General features: G+C 37.3%; 1 protein-coding gene and 1 long non-coding RNA gene across 3 annotated transcripts; one reads left to right on the forward strand and one right to left on the reverse strand.

The window, feature by feature from the left end:
* Positions 1–2,053: 2,053 nt before the first annotated feature.
* Positions 2,054–12,704, reverse strand: KRT222 (keratin 222). Of its 2 annotated transcripts, none has more exons than XM_027094721.1 (6): positions 11,960–12,704; positions 8,418–8,546; positions 7,473–7,693; positions 5,806–5,882; positions 5,491–5,626; positions 2,054–5,084 (listed from the first exon to the last, which is right to left on the reverse strand). In XM_027094721.1, the coding sequence occupies exons 1-6, from the start codon at positions 12,053–12,055 to the stop codon at positions 4,856–4,858; spliced, it is 888 nt and encodes a 295-aa protein (XP_026950522.1). In that variant the 5' UTR covers positions 12,056–12,704; the 3' UTR covers positions 2,054–4,855. The 2 variants fall into 2 exon arrangements, with proteins under 2 accessions (XP_026950522.1, XP_026950523.1); XM_027094722.1 differs by having other exon boundaries at positions 11,878–11,981.
* On the forward strand, positions 7,708–13,965 carry LOC113613769 (uncharacterized). Its single transcript, XR_003430358.1, has 5 exons — positions 7,708–8,450; positions 8,535–8,605; positions 10,846–10,952; positions 11,847–11,999; positions 12,725–13,965. It is a non-coding gene; the product is annotated as an uncharacterized LOC113613769 (long non-coding RNA).
* The last annotated feature ends 1,680 nt before the right edge of the window (positions 13,966–15,645 follow it).

Genomic DNA, 15,645 nt, shown 5'->3' on the forward strand with positions numbered 1-15,645 from the left:
TGTGCTTATTGTCTTTTTCTTCCCATCGGGATGAAAGCTCCTTGAGTGGGGGGCTTTTGACATCTGGAGCAGTGCCCATTCAGGTGCTCTTATTTGTGGAGTGAATAAATGAATGGCTATCTCATTTTCTTCCCTTTGGCTCCTTCTGTGCTCCAAAGATTTGCAGAATTAAGAAAGGAGGAATATAGGGAAGATAAAAGAGAGAAAGCCCTAGAGATTAAGACTGAAGAGTGTGGGCTTCCCTGGTGGCGCAATGGTTGAGAGTCCGCCTGCCGATGCAGGGGACGTGGGTTCGTGCCCCGGTCTGGGAAGATCCCACATGCCGCGGAGCGGCTGGGCCCGTGGGCCATGGCCGCTGAGCCTGCGCGTCCGGAGCCTGTGCTCTGCAAAGGGAGAGGCCACAACAAAAAGACTGAAGAGTGGATTCAACTTACACTGAGTTGCTGTTGATTTTTCCCCAAGCAACCATCAGCACATATGATCTTGCATGGACAGGGATATTTATGGGAACTGCAGGACAGACTTTTGGAATGGTGATTATTCCTGGAAAACGTGGTATGCATCATTAACATGACTGTTCAGCTACATGTAACTGTGAAGTCATTGGGAGCCCTTGCAGGCGCCTTATGGTAGACCACAGTGATAGTCTTAGGACCAAGTAGTTTAGTTTTCTTTCTGGCAGCAAGATTCAGGAGCTTGGCCTGCTTTCCTCTCTGACACTGCTCATATTTCCTTGAGATACTTCTTCCCCCGCTCCAAGCAGGGAAGTCAAAACTAGTAAGTGATTAAGCTGGGAGTGAAGCCCAGGTCTCTTTGATTTCTTTCTATAGTAGTGTGGGAAGAAGCTGGGAGGGAGACAATTAGGGGTAGAATGAGAACCATGAGTGGGAAGGAAGAAAGAGGAGAAAATGGGAGAGAACAAGGAAAAACCCATAGTCCTTGGACACCTAGTAGTCTGTGCGAATTGCTTCTAGGAGGTTTATTCCTATATAACGCTTTAAAATTGTACACAATTTTTAGATGCTTTTTTTTTTTTAACCCCCAGATAGAGGGTTTGGAGTTTAACAGATTTCCAAAGAGTTCTGTGACTCAAAAAAGATTTTGAACCAAACACTGAACCATGCAATTTGTCTGTAGTTTGTTCTAATGAAGCTTTTTTCAATGGATTTTTTCCCCCTTAAAATAGGGAAAGGGAGAACAGAACTCTGTCTGAGCCAAATAGCTTATAAAGTCTGGATATTAAAAAAAAAATTCTGGCTCTAGGAAAAATGGTGAAATAAGCTAGTTTTCTCAGCTGTTTCTGTGAAGGCAGAAGTTATGACTATTCAGTTGCTATCACTAGAAACTGTTGTGAAATATTGAAGCCCGGAAGATTTCCAGGTCTGAGTGATTCACGAGGTTTTGTAGACTTCGACAAAGTATGGTTTGTTTTTACAGCCTTCTGCATTACCTTCAAAATACCTGGGGATTTGGGACATGAACTTTGACACATGGTGTGGAAAAGGATGAAATGTTTGAAAACAGAATGGTCCTGGAGAACCTGGGGTATGGTCTGTCATCCACAGGCCTTATTTGAGGGTCCAGGGCAGGTGACAGCAAACTGCAGGTGCAGGCCAGGACTGGGCTGCCTTCTGTTTTTGTAGTTTTATTAGGACACAGCCATGCCCACTTATTTACATATGATTTATGTAGCAGCTGCTTTCAGCTATAAGGGCAGAGTTGTATAGTTGCTACAGGGATTGTATGGTGCGAAAAACCTAAAATAATTGCTATGTGGGCTTTTACAAAGTTTGCTAATCCTGGTCTAGGGTCTAAATGGGTGAGGGAAACCGGAAAAGGCTTGTACTGGTTTGCACATACACCTTATTTCAAAATGTTTCTTTGTAGTATGCCCATGAATGTTGGCAATCTATGTGTACATGATGGCCATAACTTATAAACATAGAACTAAATTCTACCCTGTGCACAGACTTTCCTTTCCTTTCCTTTCATGTGTTGCTAATTTGAGTAATGTGTGTATACATATTATTTAACTGAAGTTTATTTTTTGGCCCATGTACCATAACATGATTCCATTGGAAACTTTCAAATTATTTTAAACTTTTTTTTTTTTTTACTTTGGAGAACATTTTGTACTTTAAACTATCATGGTAGAACAGGTCAAATTGGATAACTCACTGGGAAAGAATAACTCTTCTGGCAGTAATTGAAGAATTTAAAAAATTCTCTTTACCTCTTGTGTTTGAACTATTACTTACTCATCGTCAGCTATGATTGTCCTCACAAATTCTTCTCTCCCAGTGACCATTTTCATCCAAATAGTACTGTATATTTGAGTAGTGCTTTGCCAGATATTTTCACATGTATATCATTTCAAACATTTCTGTGAGGTAGGCAGCATAGGAGTTCTGATCAACCACCATCTTTCTCTTAATTTTCAGGTGTGAAAATTGAGGCCTAGGGAATTTAAGTGATTCCTTCCTGGTTACATGGGTCATTACTGACAGTCCCAGGGCTGATATCCTGCAATTGTTGGTAACTGGAATTATTATTTACTTTTGTATTTTGTTATGGAAGGGTGCATTTGAACCATTTCAGAGAGATTGAAGAATATTCATTTCTATTCATCCATCAAGTGAGGATAACATTCATCTGTGGGATTGTTGTAAGAATTAGAGATTGTGTACGAAGATGCTGAGTACAGGGCCAGGAGTAGAGCGAGCACTCTGCAAATGGTGGCTCCTGTTATTATAGTTTTCCCAGGATCATGGGATTATTTTTATTTTTTAATTAGAATATACCATTTATTAGAATATACTCTTCTTAATTTTTCTGTTGTTAAGAAAAGTATAAAAATTGTGCTTTTGTGCACCTTGGTTACAGTTTTCTTCATCCCCCAATTGAGCTAACAATATTGGAACAATTAAACTCAAAACATGTATCAAACTCAAATACAATGCAGGTTTGTAGTTCATGTTTCAACTTTTTTTTTTATTGTAGTGGTATCATTTACTTTGGTAAATTCATATCCCAATTTAAAATGCCCCAAAGCAAATAAAACTCTGTTATAAATTCAAGTACTGTATTTTAAAATGTACATGTAATACACACAATAGCTGCATAGTGGAATTACTATAACAAGCAGTTACATTCATGATGCCCAGTACTAAGTTTTCGACACTGCGTATAGATTACACTAGATATATTTCTTTATTTATGATACTGTTACTTAGTACAGTAACTTTAGTACAATAGCTTATACGATTGCATTTCCAAAGCTTTAATAAAGTTAGTAGCATTTAACTAATATTGAATGAAAACATTTTTATGTGTAGGATGTATTTTAGGTCAGATGCTTATGCAAGAATAAGCACTTAACATGCTGTTGTATCCTTGACAAAACAAAATCATCCCTTTCACTAAACAGAATAAGCCAGGCTAAAAGAAATATGATGTAATCAAAAGAAAATTTAAATGTGATTCCCTGTATTATGTTAAAGATTATTTAACATAATTTTCTTCTGGTTAAAATATACTTTTTTTTTTTTTGGTTGAAAGAAAGAAGAGAGAGAGAGAGGGAGAGTTGTAAAGGCTGTATTAATATGCTAACAGCTGTAGCCCTTAGATGATACTTTAGCTGGGAAAAAAGTATGGTGAGTTGTACTCAATGTTTTTTTCTGCTTAGAAAAAAATTGATAGCCTATAAATTTCTAATGTTTTAAAACAGGTATTTATTATTTAAGGTCTTTAAATATACCTGTATTAAACAAATTAGGTTGTTTAAAAAACTTTGCAACAATACTTGACTTATTCACAAATATATTTTCTATCCATATTTATTGGAGTTTGAACAATTTAAAAACATAAATCCTGCAAATACTCTTAGCTTAGATAACAATACTGTTATCTTAATTCACATAAATGTTTGAACAATACTGTTATCTTAATTCACATAAATGTTCGCAAGAAATATTTATAATACTTTATAGAGTATCTTTAATGCTTGCATCAGAGACTCAAATTAATCACATTTAACTTTACAGATGGAAAAGTTGGGATGGTGAGAGGTTGGATTAACTGTTCTAGTAATTGGAGTAACTAGCTTTCATGTTCTTTTTGTGCAGCTGGACTTCTGATTTTTTTGTGGGGGAGGACACAAACTTTAAAGTTCTTAGAATAAAGTTAACTCTCTGGAAATCAGATAATGATTACAAAAAACTTTCAGATGAAGATTAATTTAATCATCAAATTAGCCCTGGGGTGTGTTCTATAGTTTGCTCAAAACATCTTACAGAAAATAACTTTTATTTTTCTACCTGTGCAAATTATTATCTCAAAAGGGAAACATTTGGTTAAGTGAATAGTCCTCATTAAAGGTTCATTTATAATTGCTTTCTTTTTTTAAGTAGAAAAATCTTTTTAGATATAACCAGTCATGGAATAATGATGAATAACTCAGTGTGGTTCTTAACATAGTACAGTCATATTTAAACAGACTATTCCATTTTCCTTAGAATGTTCAGACACTGAGTGAAATTTCAAAGGCTTAACTAAACCATCTTAATGCTTACAGTCTCTGATAAAAATTTCAAGGGAAAAAGAAGACTATTTGGAGAATAAATAAAATAGAAACTGTACTAAATTTCTGAGTTTACGCTCCCTCTGTCCAAAAAATACAGCTATAATTAGATTCAGAGACATTTTGTCCCCCCCCCCTTTTTTTTTTCTGAAGAGTCATACATTGGTCATAACATACATACTTAGTAACTTACATTTTGGGACAGAAGGTGGTCAGCAGGCCTACCTTGGTCCAACCTAATGTCATTTTCACATCAAGTCAAATACTGTCTTTGGATTAATTAGCTGCTGATGGAGGTTTGATAGAGGGGATACTGCATGATCTTCTCATGATAAGCCTGACTTCTATATCTGGTAGATTATCCTGCTTAGTCTGTAAACACCCTTCATCAGTGGCTGCTAAATGAAGATCAAATCGAAGAGAAACAGATTTTTTCCTTAATCGAGGGTTATCTTTGAAGAAGGAACCTTCCCATTCTTTAATAACTTCATCCACTTTCTCTGTCCTGAAATGATAAAATAAATCTTTCTATATGAAGAAGTATGGCTATAGTAAAAAACATGTAATATGTATTGTATATGAAAAATAAATCAAGAAATGTAATTTATATTTACATTTTAAATTATAATTTACATTGTGGCATTTATTATTTATATTCTTTAAAAATCATATTAATAAAATGTCTAACTGATTCTATGGAATTCTCATGTTTTGGTTATATTTTTGGAAAAATGGTCCATTAAGAATAGAGTACTTCATCTGAGTTTTTGTTTATGTATATTTATTCATGTCAGGTTAAAAATCACAATATATAAAATTATGTTTGGAAACGTTCAAAGATTGCTGAGATTACTCAATTGAAGTTAATTTTTTTGGCATATGTTCACTGTTAGTCAAAATTTTTTACGTACTGAATAGTGCCATGAGCTTCAGTGCTTTCTTTCACGACATTTCCATTTAATATTGCTTGTTTGGTCACTGTTTCCACTTTTTCGTTCTCATACTTCTGTGGGACTTTTGTTGAAAAAGATATTTCATTTATAATGGCTGTGAAAACATTATTTATGAAATATTAAATTACAATGTTGAAGTACTATTCACAGTCAATTTGTATGTCAAACTTTATTCAAATATTGCTTGTTTTTGCTACTTTAGAGTATTTATTTATAATCCCTATAAACAGGCACTTCACTTTTTAAGTTAGTTAACTTATATCAGAAACTCACCTGAAGGTAAAACAAAACCAACTCTACTTGTGGTAGGTTTTTGTTCTTTTTTCCCACCTTGGATGCAACCATAATATCTGAAATTGGAAAGAATTATAGGAGCAACATTGTATTAGCATGTAATTGAAACAAATGCTCACAAATAAGAGAATGGATAAATTGTAGTATAGTCATACAAAGGAAATACTACTTAGCACTGAAAATTAGTGAACTAAGGGTATACTCTATCTGTAGGGAACAATCTCCCAAGTATAACATTGAGTGGGGAAAGAAAGATACATTGTAGCTAATTTTATCAAGGTTAAAAAACATGCAAAACAATTTCACATTTTGCTTAGGGATATATAATGAGACTAATGAGACATAAGCATCAGATCCAGGAGCCAGGTTAGACTGAGGGAAGAGAATGAGATTGGTGGGGGTGTGGTTTAGGTGCTGTGGTGGGGATTGGGGGGGACTTCAATAACATTGTAAATGTTTCACTTCTTAAACATGGGAGTTCATTATATTTTTCTTGATACTTTGTATATTTATCTTAAATAAATTTAAGATACCTGTGTATCTTAAATATAGCATGATAAAATTTTAAAAATTGTATTAAAGGAATGTTAAAGACCACTTTATCAACATCTTGAATGATTAGGCATTAAATAAAATTTACAACCATTTTATTTCATAATGAATAAATTACATGTATATAGCTATATATATATTTACATAGCACTGTTTTAAGCACTTTACAAACAATTCATTTAATCCTCAGCAATTTTGAGGTAGGCAATATTATTCCCATTTTATAGATGAGAAAACTGAGGAACAGAAAGATTCAGTAACTTTCCCAGCATCACTTAGCTAGTAAGTGGCATATTTTTAATTCAATTTATGTTTTTCAAAGATTTAGTAAATGTCGAGATTTATTATAGGTGAAAGTAGTTTCATCCAGTTTTATAGAGGACTCAGAATTCTGAAGTAAGCAGGAATAAAGGTTTTCTTTTTATGGGAACATGGAAAATTGTACATTGTGCTGTGCCGAAAGCCATATGACCTTATAAGTGATTGCAGATTATGAAATTATGTGAATTAATAAGAATTCCTCTTTTGATACCTTTCGTTACCAGGATATCTGGAAATCTTTCAAATCATGTACTCAGAACAACATTGCTTTCCGTGGTTGTACTATAATAATAATAATAACATTATTATTATTATTATGGTTATAATAATGGTTATTATTATTTTGGTGTTTGATGTGTGTTGGGAGTGGGCCCTTGTGGGAGGGGAAATGTGGTAATGTGTGAATTTTTCAAACTTTCTTTGTGGGTGGTCCATAGAAGGCACTGACTAATTCTAAAAGGGGTGAATGGCCAGGAAAGTGAGAAAGTTAAGGAAGGTCATTTTTGTAGCGATAGAGAATTGTTTACGTTTTGTTCTAGGCTTGCTGTGCTCTTTGTTGTAGCTAATGTCCCTGACTTTGGCTAGTCTGTTCATAATTTTGGGAGGCTGGAAATAGTTCTCCCACATATTTTTTGCAGTGCCTACTAATCCTGTTTTGTGGTAGGAACTCCGTGAGCATGCCTTGGTGATGATGGGTTTTAGATTTAATTTCTCTATCTCAGTGACATAAATGGCTCTGTATTTCTGGTCATTCACTGTATGGAATTAGGTACCTGATTTCTTCCTTTTCCAGGAGGCGGCGATAAGTTGCGATTTCTTGTTCTAGCCTCATCTTCGTGTTGAGGAGCATCTCATGCTCTTGAAGCTGCTTTTCGATGCCGCGCCTTACTTCCTGTAGCTCTTTTTCTAGTCCTTCAATCACTGCCTCTAGGTCTTGCAGCTGCGTCTGGTAATGTTGTTCACTGGCATGTAGGGAGTTTTCAAGGCCCCTTTCCTGTTTTGTACAGATCTTCATCAGTGAATCAGGGAAACTAACTGTGTTTCTGAAATCTGATTTGCAATGTCTTTGTTCTATTGAGTTCTCTTCTTTCTTAAAAAGGTTGCAATAATTGTACAGCCCTTATGCAAGAGGTGTTTCCTTACAGCTTTAAGTATGACCCAAATTTTAAAAAGTTGTATTTTCTATTTACAGCTAGAGAGCTTACTATTTCAAAGGAATCCTGTGATAATTCTTATGGCCAAAAAAAAATCTGCAGTGTGATTAGTTTATTATCACCCTAATTTATTTGATTTCTTAAATATTGAAAAATATAGAATATTAAATATCAAAGCCAGAGCAGACTGCTTATAAAAGGCATTTTCAGAAAGTGTTTAAATATTTTTCTATTAGAATTCTCAGTGGTATGGATAAGACTCCCCACTGTTATGACTTTGGATAATGACAAAGACTCTATTCCCCTACTCTCACAATTAGAGAACCCCAGGGTGATAAGCGGGGGTTATTTCATTTTTAAAGGTGTGAATAAACCTTGAGTGAATTGATAATAGTTATTGCCATGATGGAGGCAGGGCAGTAGTTGAACTAGGTCCATGGATGGAATTCAGTGGTCTGATTTTCAGTTTCTCACTGGCCAGTAATGGACATTATTCCTTTCCCTCTCTTAATCAGATAACATCTGGGGATTCAATGGGCCAGTTGCTTTTGAGATGATTCTCACCACAGCATGGAGAGATTCAATTTCCACTTGCAGGTGATGCCACTGGCGTCGGGCTTCCTTGAGTTCTGCTTGAGCCGCCTTTAAAGCCTCTTCATCTTTGTCCATTTTTTTGCTTAGATCTTCCTCCAACTAGAAGAAAGCCAACAACAACAATAACAACAACAACAACAACAAAAGCACTCTTGAAAGTGAGACATTTAAAAGCAGTTATAGAAAAATAGTACAGGAATCAAATAGTTTTTTCTTTAAATTTTTAAATTACCAATGTGTGTTCTGCTTGGTGCTCCGTTACTAATTAATTAAGTTCATGAGCGAGTCAATTGCACTCTCAGCCTCAGTTTTCTAGGATGTAAAATGAACCTCAAAATTCTTTTCCTACCATGACAGTCTATGAAATGTAGAAAAATACATTTAATGAGAAGTAAGTTTGCAGGACCTAAGTTTGAGACCTCTGATTCTTTTTTATTTTATTTAATTTTTTGATGTGGACCATTTTTTTTAAGTCTTTATTGAATTTGTTAATATTGCTTCTGTTTTATGTTTTGGTTTTTTGGCCGCAAGGCATGTGAGATCTTAGCTCCCCAACCAGGGATTGAACCCACACCCACTGAATTGGAAGGCGAAGTCTTAACCACTGGACTGCCAGGGAAGTCCTGAGACCTCTGATTCTTAACTTTCTATTGTTTATGTTATCATTAAGGAAGAAAGATAGAAAATTAGCTACTGCCCACCCTCCCATATTTTCTTGTAGGCTGCTTCATAAAAGCAGATAAACAGCTATATATCCTAAATCGATCATTTCTAGGACTGGGTATATGGACAGGATACTTTACAATAATTTACAGGATAATTTACAATACTGCTAGAAAGTGTATTATGAATCATTTAGAGAGTTAAGTTATCATAGCCATTAGAGATTCTATAATAGACTTCTGTATTAAGAGAACCCATTGTTGATTTACCTTTCTTAGAAGGCATGTTAGGGCGCGCAGTGGTTGAGAGTCCGCCTGCCGATGCAGGGGACTCGGGTTCCTACCCCGGTCTGGGAAGATCCCACATGCCGCGGAGCGGCTGGGCCCGTGAGCCATGGCCGCTGAGCCTGCTTGTCCGGAGCCTGTGCTCCACAACGGGAGAGGCCACAACAGTGAGAGGCCCGCGTACAGAAAATAAATAAATAAAAATCTACTGTACCACCAAATTAAATTTTTTACATTTTAAAATGCATTTTTATAAATACATTAAGAAGTTCTAATTTTTGCTTCAAAATACTGCAATCAATTGCATACATTGCTCCTACTGCACTTCCCGGACCGGGGCACGAACCCGCATCCCCTGCATCGGCAGGTGGACTCTCAACCACTGCGCCACCAGGGAAGCCCAATAGATTTTTTTTAAAAGGAAATATTGGATTAAATGAAAGTCAATAAAGTTTAGCGCGAGGTATTAGACAACAAAATTCATTCATTTCTTTTGGTTTGTTGTATCACTTATTCTTAGTGTTAAGTTGGCAAAGCCAAGCAGCAACACATATCAGAGCAACTACAAAAGAGGATGACAAGAATTTTGGAAATAGAAGAGCATAAAAATGCTGGTCTCTTGGATGTTGAGTGAGGAACTGGCAGCTAGGCTTGTGTGGTAGCTAGATTCCGAAGATGGCTCCCCATGAATCACACCTCCCCAAATTCATGTCCTTGTTTGGTCCTCTTCCACATTGAATCTGGGATAACCTGTGTCTTGTTTTAGCCAGTAGAATATAGCTGAAGTGCCAGTTCTAGGCCTAAGACTTAGGAAGCCCTGATGACTTCCACTCCTATGATTTTGGGAGCTCTGGGCCAACATGTAAGAGATCTGGTTACCCTGTTGCAGAGGTCATGTAGAGAGGCCAGATGGAGAGAAACAGGCCCAGTTGTCTCAGCTGAGCCAGCCTTCCAGAAATGCCCTGCCAAGGTGCCAGACACAGGAGTGAGCCACCTTGGATGTCCCAACCTAGTTTTGCCCCAAGATGACTGAAGTCCTAGCCAATGTCATGTGCAGCAGAAGAATAACCCCCACTGAACCCAGTCAAGCCACAGCATCGTGAAAGACAATACAATTGTTTTAATCCACCAAGTTCTGGAGTGGTTTGTTATACAGCAGTAAATAACTAAATTAGCTTATGTTTATTTTGTAATAAATAAGTAATCAGGCTTCCTTGAATTTATTCCAGTTGATTTTCTAAATTCTTTGAAAAAACATCCCCTAAAGTAGTTTTATGTTAAGAAGATGAAACAAAACTTACTGTAGTCTTGCTTTTTCACTTTATTCACTTCAGCATAATGACTTGTAAACTAAATAACTTGTATTTCTATTATTGCAAAATAAAATGTTTATTTGGCTTATAATTTTTAGAAATTGCCATCTGTTAATTGTTTTCTTCTCTTTGTAAAAGGTGAGTGAACTATTCCAACACTTAAATCAAATATCCCAGTGAATTTGCTTCATCTACGATGCTGATAACTCTTTATGAAGACCGAAAATGTTATCCAGAAGTTAAATGTATGTTGTCACTAAAAATGAATTGCATGCAGTAATGTCCTATGATTTCCCAGCAATATTTTTTCCCTTTTGGGTATGTTCTTAAGTAAACTCTTTGCTGTGTTTGGGTGCTTGGAATAGAACTTGTACTCAGATATGATAGGTAAACCAAAAAAAAAAAAAAAACCCTGAATTTCTGAATCTTTGTTTCTAAAAGAGTTGTTTATTCATTTGTTTAGAGATGAGACCTTAATTTATTACTAAAGGTGCTTGTCATTTTAAAACAAAGTAAGTCTATGAAATTAGGATTTAGCTCTTATTTAACTTGACTCTCTTTTAAAAAAATACTTAAATATTGCATGCTTAGTATTAGAAATAAACATTTCTCATCTTTTAGTACAAAAGCAAAAACCTGTAATTGAAGTAGAAAGTCATTTTCGATTTGGCAATTTTGATTGTCCCAATTTATATCATTGTTTCTGAATGCCATGTTCACATACTCAGATGATTTCTATTTATAACAATCTGGTATAAAATAGAACTCATTAAAAAATGATAGAAACCTTTTAGAAATATTTTACTTAGGTTTATCTTGCCAAGTGTGGAAGCTAATAAATCTTACTATAAAGCTTGTCATTTTAAAGATGTTATTTATATTATCTCTATAAATAACTCCATAATAGCTTCGAAGGGTATCTGAAATGTTCCTTCCTGTAGGATGTCTAAAAGAGATTAGAGTGCACCATTTTATTGTATGTTGATTCCGTGTTTTGTTAATGATAGTAACCTCATGATTTATATAAAAATCAAATGTATCAATCAACATTCATTTAATGGTTATTTAACAGGAATAATCACAGCCTTTCCCCCTGTAGTCCCAGTCACTTTGCAGTAAAACCTAAATTCCTTCCCCAGTATATGCTGCATTGAAAAGGAAATACTGTACCTCAGAGAGGCCGAGACAGGAATTGGATAGACATGGATTGTCTCCTTATCCTGGAAGATGCCTGTCTGTATGAAATCATTACCTGGATCCTTGTTGAGAGCACGGTCTCTATCTGATTTCTGGTGAGGAGCTTTTCATAGTTTGCCCTGATCTCATTGAGTAGCTGGGACAGCTCCATTCTTTTCCCATCCTCCACCTTGGCTATCAGAACCTTATCGATAGGATGAGTCTCTGCCGCAGAACCTGCACTGTCTGCATCGCGCGCAGAGACAGCTCCATGGAGCCTTAAAGATACAGAGCTCCTTTTTTTTCCGGAAGCCACGGATAGCCCGGGTTTCTAATCAATTATGCAAATATTTGATAAACGCTTTTCTCCTATTGTTGTTAATCTAGTAGAAGTGTCAGGCTCTCTGTAAAGTAACAGAAAAATGAAAACAGTCTCAGTATTCTTGAATTGGTTCTCTAAAACTGAGCACGTTTGGGGGGGGAGTTAATTTAGCTTGTGGAAAGGAAATGGGGCATAACATAAAGAAAATTGTATTTTGTTTTCCCAAGATATTGCGTGGAAATAAATCTGGGCTCAAAACATGGTAACTAAGCTTTCCTTTTATGGCTTTCCTCACCATTTGGATAATTTACACAGAAATGCTGTGGGAGGGCATTAGAATATGTTGTAAACCTTGAATATTCTGACAGTTATTGGAAAAAGCTACCATCAGATTCAGCTGACAGTTGTCATCAGCCGCAGGACTGACTGACAGTATTTCTCTTAAATACATGCTGCGTGGCTCATGGTGGGCTGCTGGTCTGACCGCAGGCTTTGATATATTGTGGTGAATTCCTGAAGGTACATTACAGATGAAGCTATGGCTGGAAGTAAGCGCTAAGAGAGTATGAGAGCTGACCGTTAACATTTCCAACGTTTTAATAAGGTTGAAGAAATACGATCAGATGGTCCCTGAGCAGGATGTGTTCATTGAGGTAAGATGTATTGTGGGGTTACTCCTTCATGAGTAAACAGAGTTAATGATAGCTCCTACTTGTAAATATAACATTTGTGCAGCTCTTCTAACTTTAAAAACCACGTTTACGACTGTCATTCCGTTCAGTAGTCACAATCCCTGTCATTTTGTAACGTGTAAAGATGACAAGCCTGAGGCAGGAGGGGTTAGGGCATCTTTCCCAAGGACGTATGGTGATGTTATGGCATCCTTGGGACTGGGACTTTGACTCCTTGGCTGTATTCCAAATATTGTCCCATCTGCCCCTGCATTATGTCTCTCCCCACCTAAATTCCTTGTTTAGCCTGGCAAGCTGGTTGTTAGATATGACTCAAAATATTTTTGAGATTAGATCTATCACTGTTGTTATTTGTAGAGTGGCTTGGCTGAAAGTGTATCTGGAGTGTAGTTCAGGAAATAATCAATCTTTGGCTCTAGTGCTCACAGGGCCTTTGAATGTGCACCATGCTCTTTTAATTTCTGAATTAACTCACTACTGGCCGTCCAATCTATGCTGGGCATTCCCACAGTCGCCTCCAAAGAAAGCTGGCAGACCAGAGCCCCTGCTGAGAGGCGAGTTTCCGGGTCATTCTTGTACTCTGTTTCATTTGACCCACGCCTCCTCCACCCTCCCCACTGGTCACAGTGGATTGGCCTGGGCTGGACACTTGACCTAAGGATAAACAACCTGTAGGTCAGAGACCTATGAGGTAGCCTGACGCAAAAGCTCTGACTGAAGAGCATCACTTATGATTATTTAGGACAAACTGATTCTCTTTTTTTGGTAATTGCAACTGAGAAATAGGAAGAGAATCAGGCATTGATAGTGGGAGGAGAATCAGGAAAGAATTAAACTCCTGTTGCTTTATCTGGCTCCTGCTGTTCTCTGCCTAAAATACAGAGAGCTGAACTAGATTCCCCGGAGGACAGGCCTGGCAATCTGCATCTGAAACGAGCCTCTCGGGTATTTCTACCCTATAGCAGTGCTTTCGATAGAAATAGAATGCAAGCCACAAATGCAAACCACGTATGTAATTTAAACTTTCTAGTTGTCATATCAAAAGATAGAAACAAGTGAAATGAATTTTAATATTATATTTTATATATCTGAGATATATCATGTCATAAATATAAATTTGTGCTTTTTTTTGGCCACGCCGCACAGCTTGTGGGATCTTAGTTACCCCACCGGGGATTGAACCCGGGCCCCAACAGTGAAAGTGCTGAGTCCTAACCACTGGACTGCTAGGGAATTCCCTCAATATAAATTATTATTATTATTATTATTATTAATTTATTTATTTATTTTTGCGGTACGCGGACCTCTCACTGTTGTGGCCTCTCCCGTTGCGGAGCACAGGCTCCGGACGCGCAGGCTCAGCGGACATGGCTCACGGGCCCAGCCGCTCCGCGGCATGTGGGATCTTCCCAGACCGGGGCACGAACCCGTGTCCCCTGCATCGGCAGGCGGACGCTCAACCACTGCGCCACCTGGGAAGCCCCAATATAAATTATTAATGAGATATTTTACATCCTTTATTTTTGGTACTGTCTTTGAAATCCAGTGTGTATTTTTATGCCCATCTCAATTTGGATGAGCCATGTTTAAAGTGCTCAGTAACCATGGGGCTAGTGGGGAAGTCCCTGTATGTACTTGGGCACCCATTCAAGTACCTAATTTTGTTGTATACGAGGGTCCCGAATCTTAATCCATTTAGTGTTTTGCCTGTCTTACACATAAATGTTGTGATCAGGTTTTATTCTAAGAAGTGTACCAGAGGGACTTCTCTGGTGGCGCAGTGGTTAAGAATCCTCCTGCCAATGCAGGCGACACAGGTTAGAGCCCTGGTACGGGAAGATCCTACATGCAGCGGAGCAACCCACGAGACACAACTACTGAAGCCTGCGCGCCTAGAGCTTGTGCTCCGCAACAAGAGATGTCCCCAAAGAGAAGCTGGCGCTCTGCAACGAAGAGTAGCCCCCGCTCGCCACAACTAGAGAAAGCCCTCTCGCAGCAACGAGGATCCAACGTAGCAAAAAAAAAAAAAAAAAAGTGTACCAGATAGAACTGATGGTGACACAAGTTTCTATCAAGTGGATTTCTCCTCCAGGCATTTGTAAATACAAATCTCTTTTCTTTAGACAGACATATCAGTCTAACTGATCTTTTAATTTAGGGGATAATCTCATAGAGCCTGGGTATTATTTTGCTTATTAAGTGTAATTTCTTTAGCAGCTTAAATATTGTGAATTTCTTTTAAAATCAGTCACGCCATTTAATAGGATTGTAGATGCATAATTCATCAGCAAATAAAGATGTATTTTTTTGTACTTTAAAAAAATTGTTGTAAGTGACAGGACTTTACTTTGCTAGTTTGTCCTCTTTTTGTTATATTGCTGATTTTTCTCACGGGAACATGCCTGCACACGATCTGGTTTAATCTTGTGTTTCATGTATCAATTAAGAATATAATTAGACAGATCTGTGTTGGAATGTGTTTGTCAGCATTTTCCAGCATGTTTCAAGGTGCGTGAGCGAAGCTGACATGCATTTCCATATGTCCTGCACATGCATTTCGTGTCGGGTGATTAATCAAGGCATGGTACACACACCAGTGTGTTCTTGGCAGATACTGAGTTCATTCTTTGCTGTTGAAACTCAAGAGTAAAACCCAGGGCTACTTCTCTAACCAAAGATTTGGCTTTTGGGTCCTATTTTCTCTGGCATTTTCCACAGCACTCCCCTTCCTACCTTGTTCATTGCAGC

Source organism: Aethalodelphis obliquidens, unplaced genomic scaffold, assembly GCF_003676395.1.
Source record: "Aethalodelphis obliquidens isolate GAN/ISIS:26980383/991018 unplaced genomic scaffold, ASM367639v1 scaffold89, whole genome shotgun sequence".
In the NCBI taxonomy this organism is placed as follows: domain Eukaryota; kingdom Metazoa; phylum Chordata; class Mammalia; order Artiodactyla; family Delphinidae; genus Aethalodelphis; species Aethalodelphis obliquidens.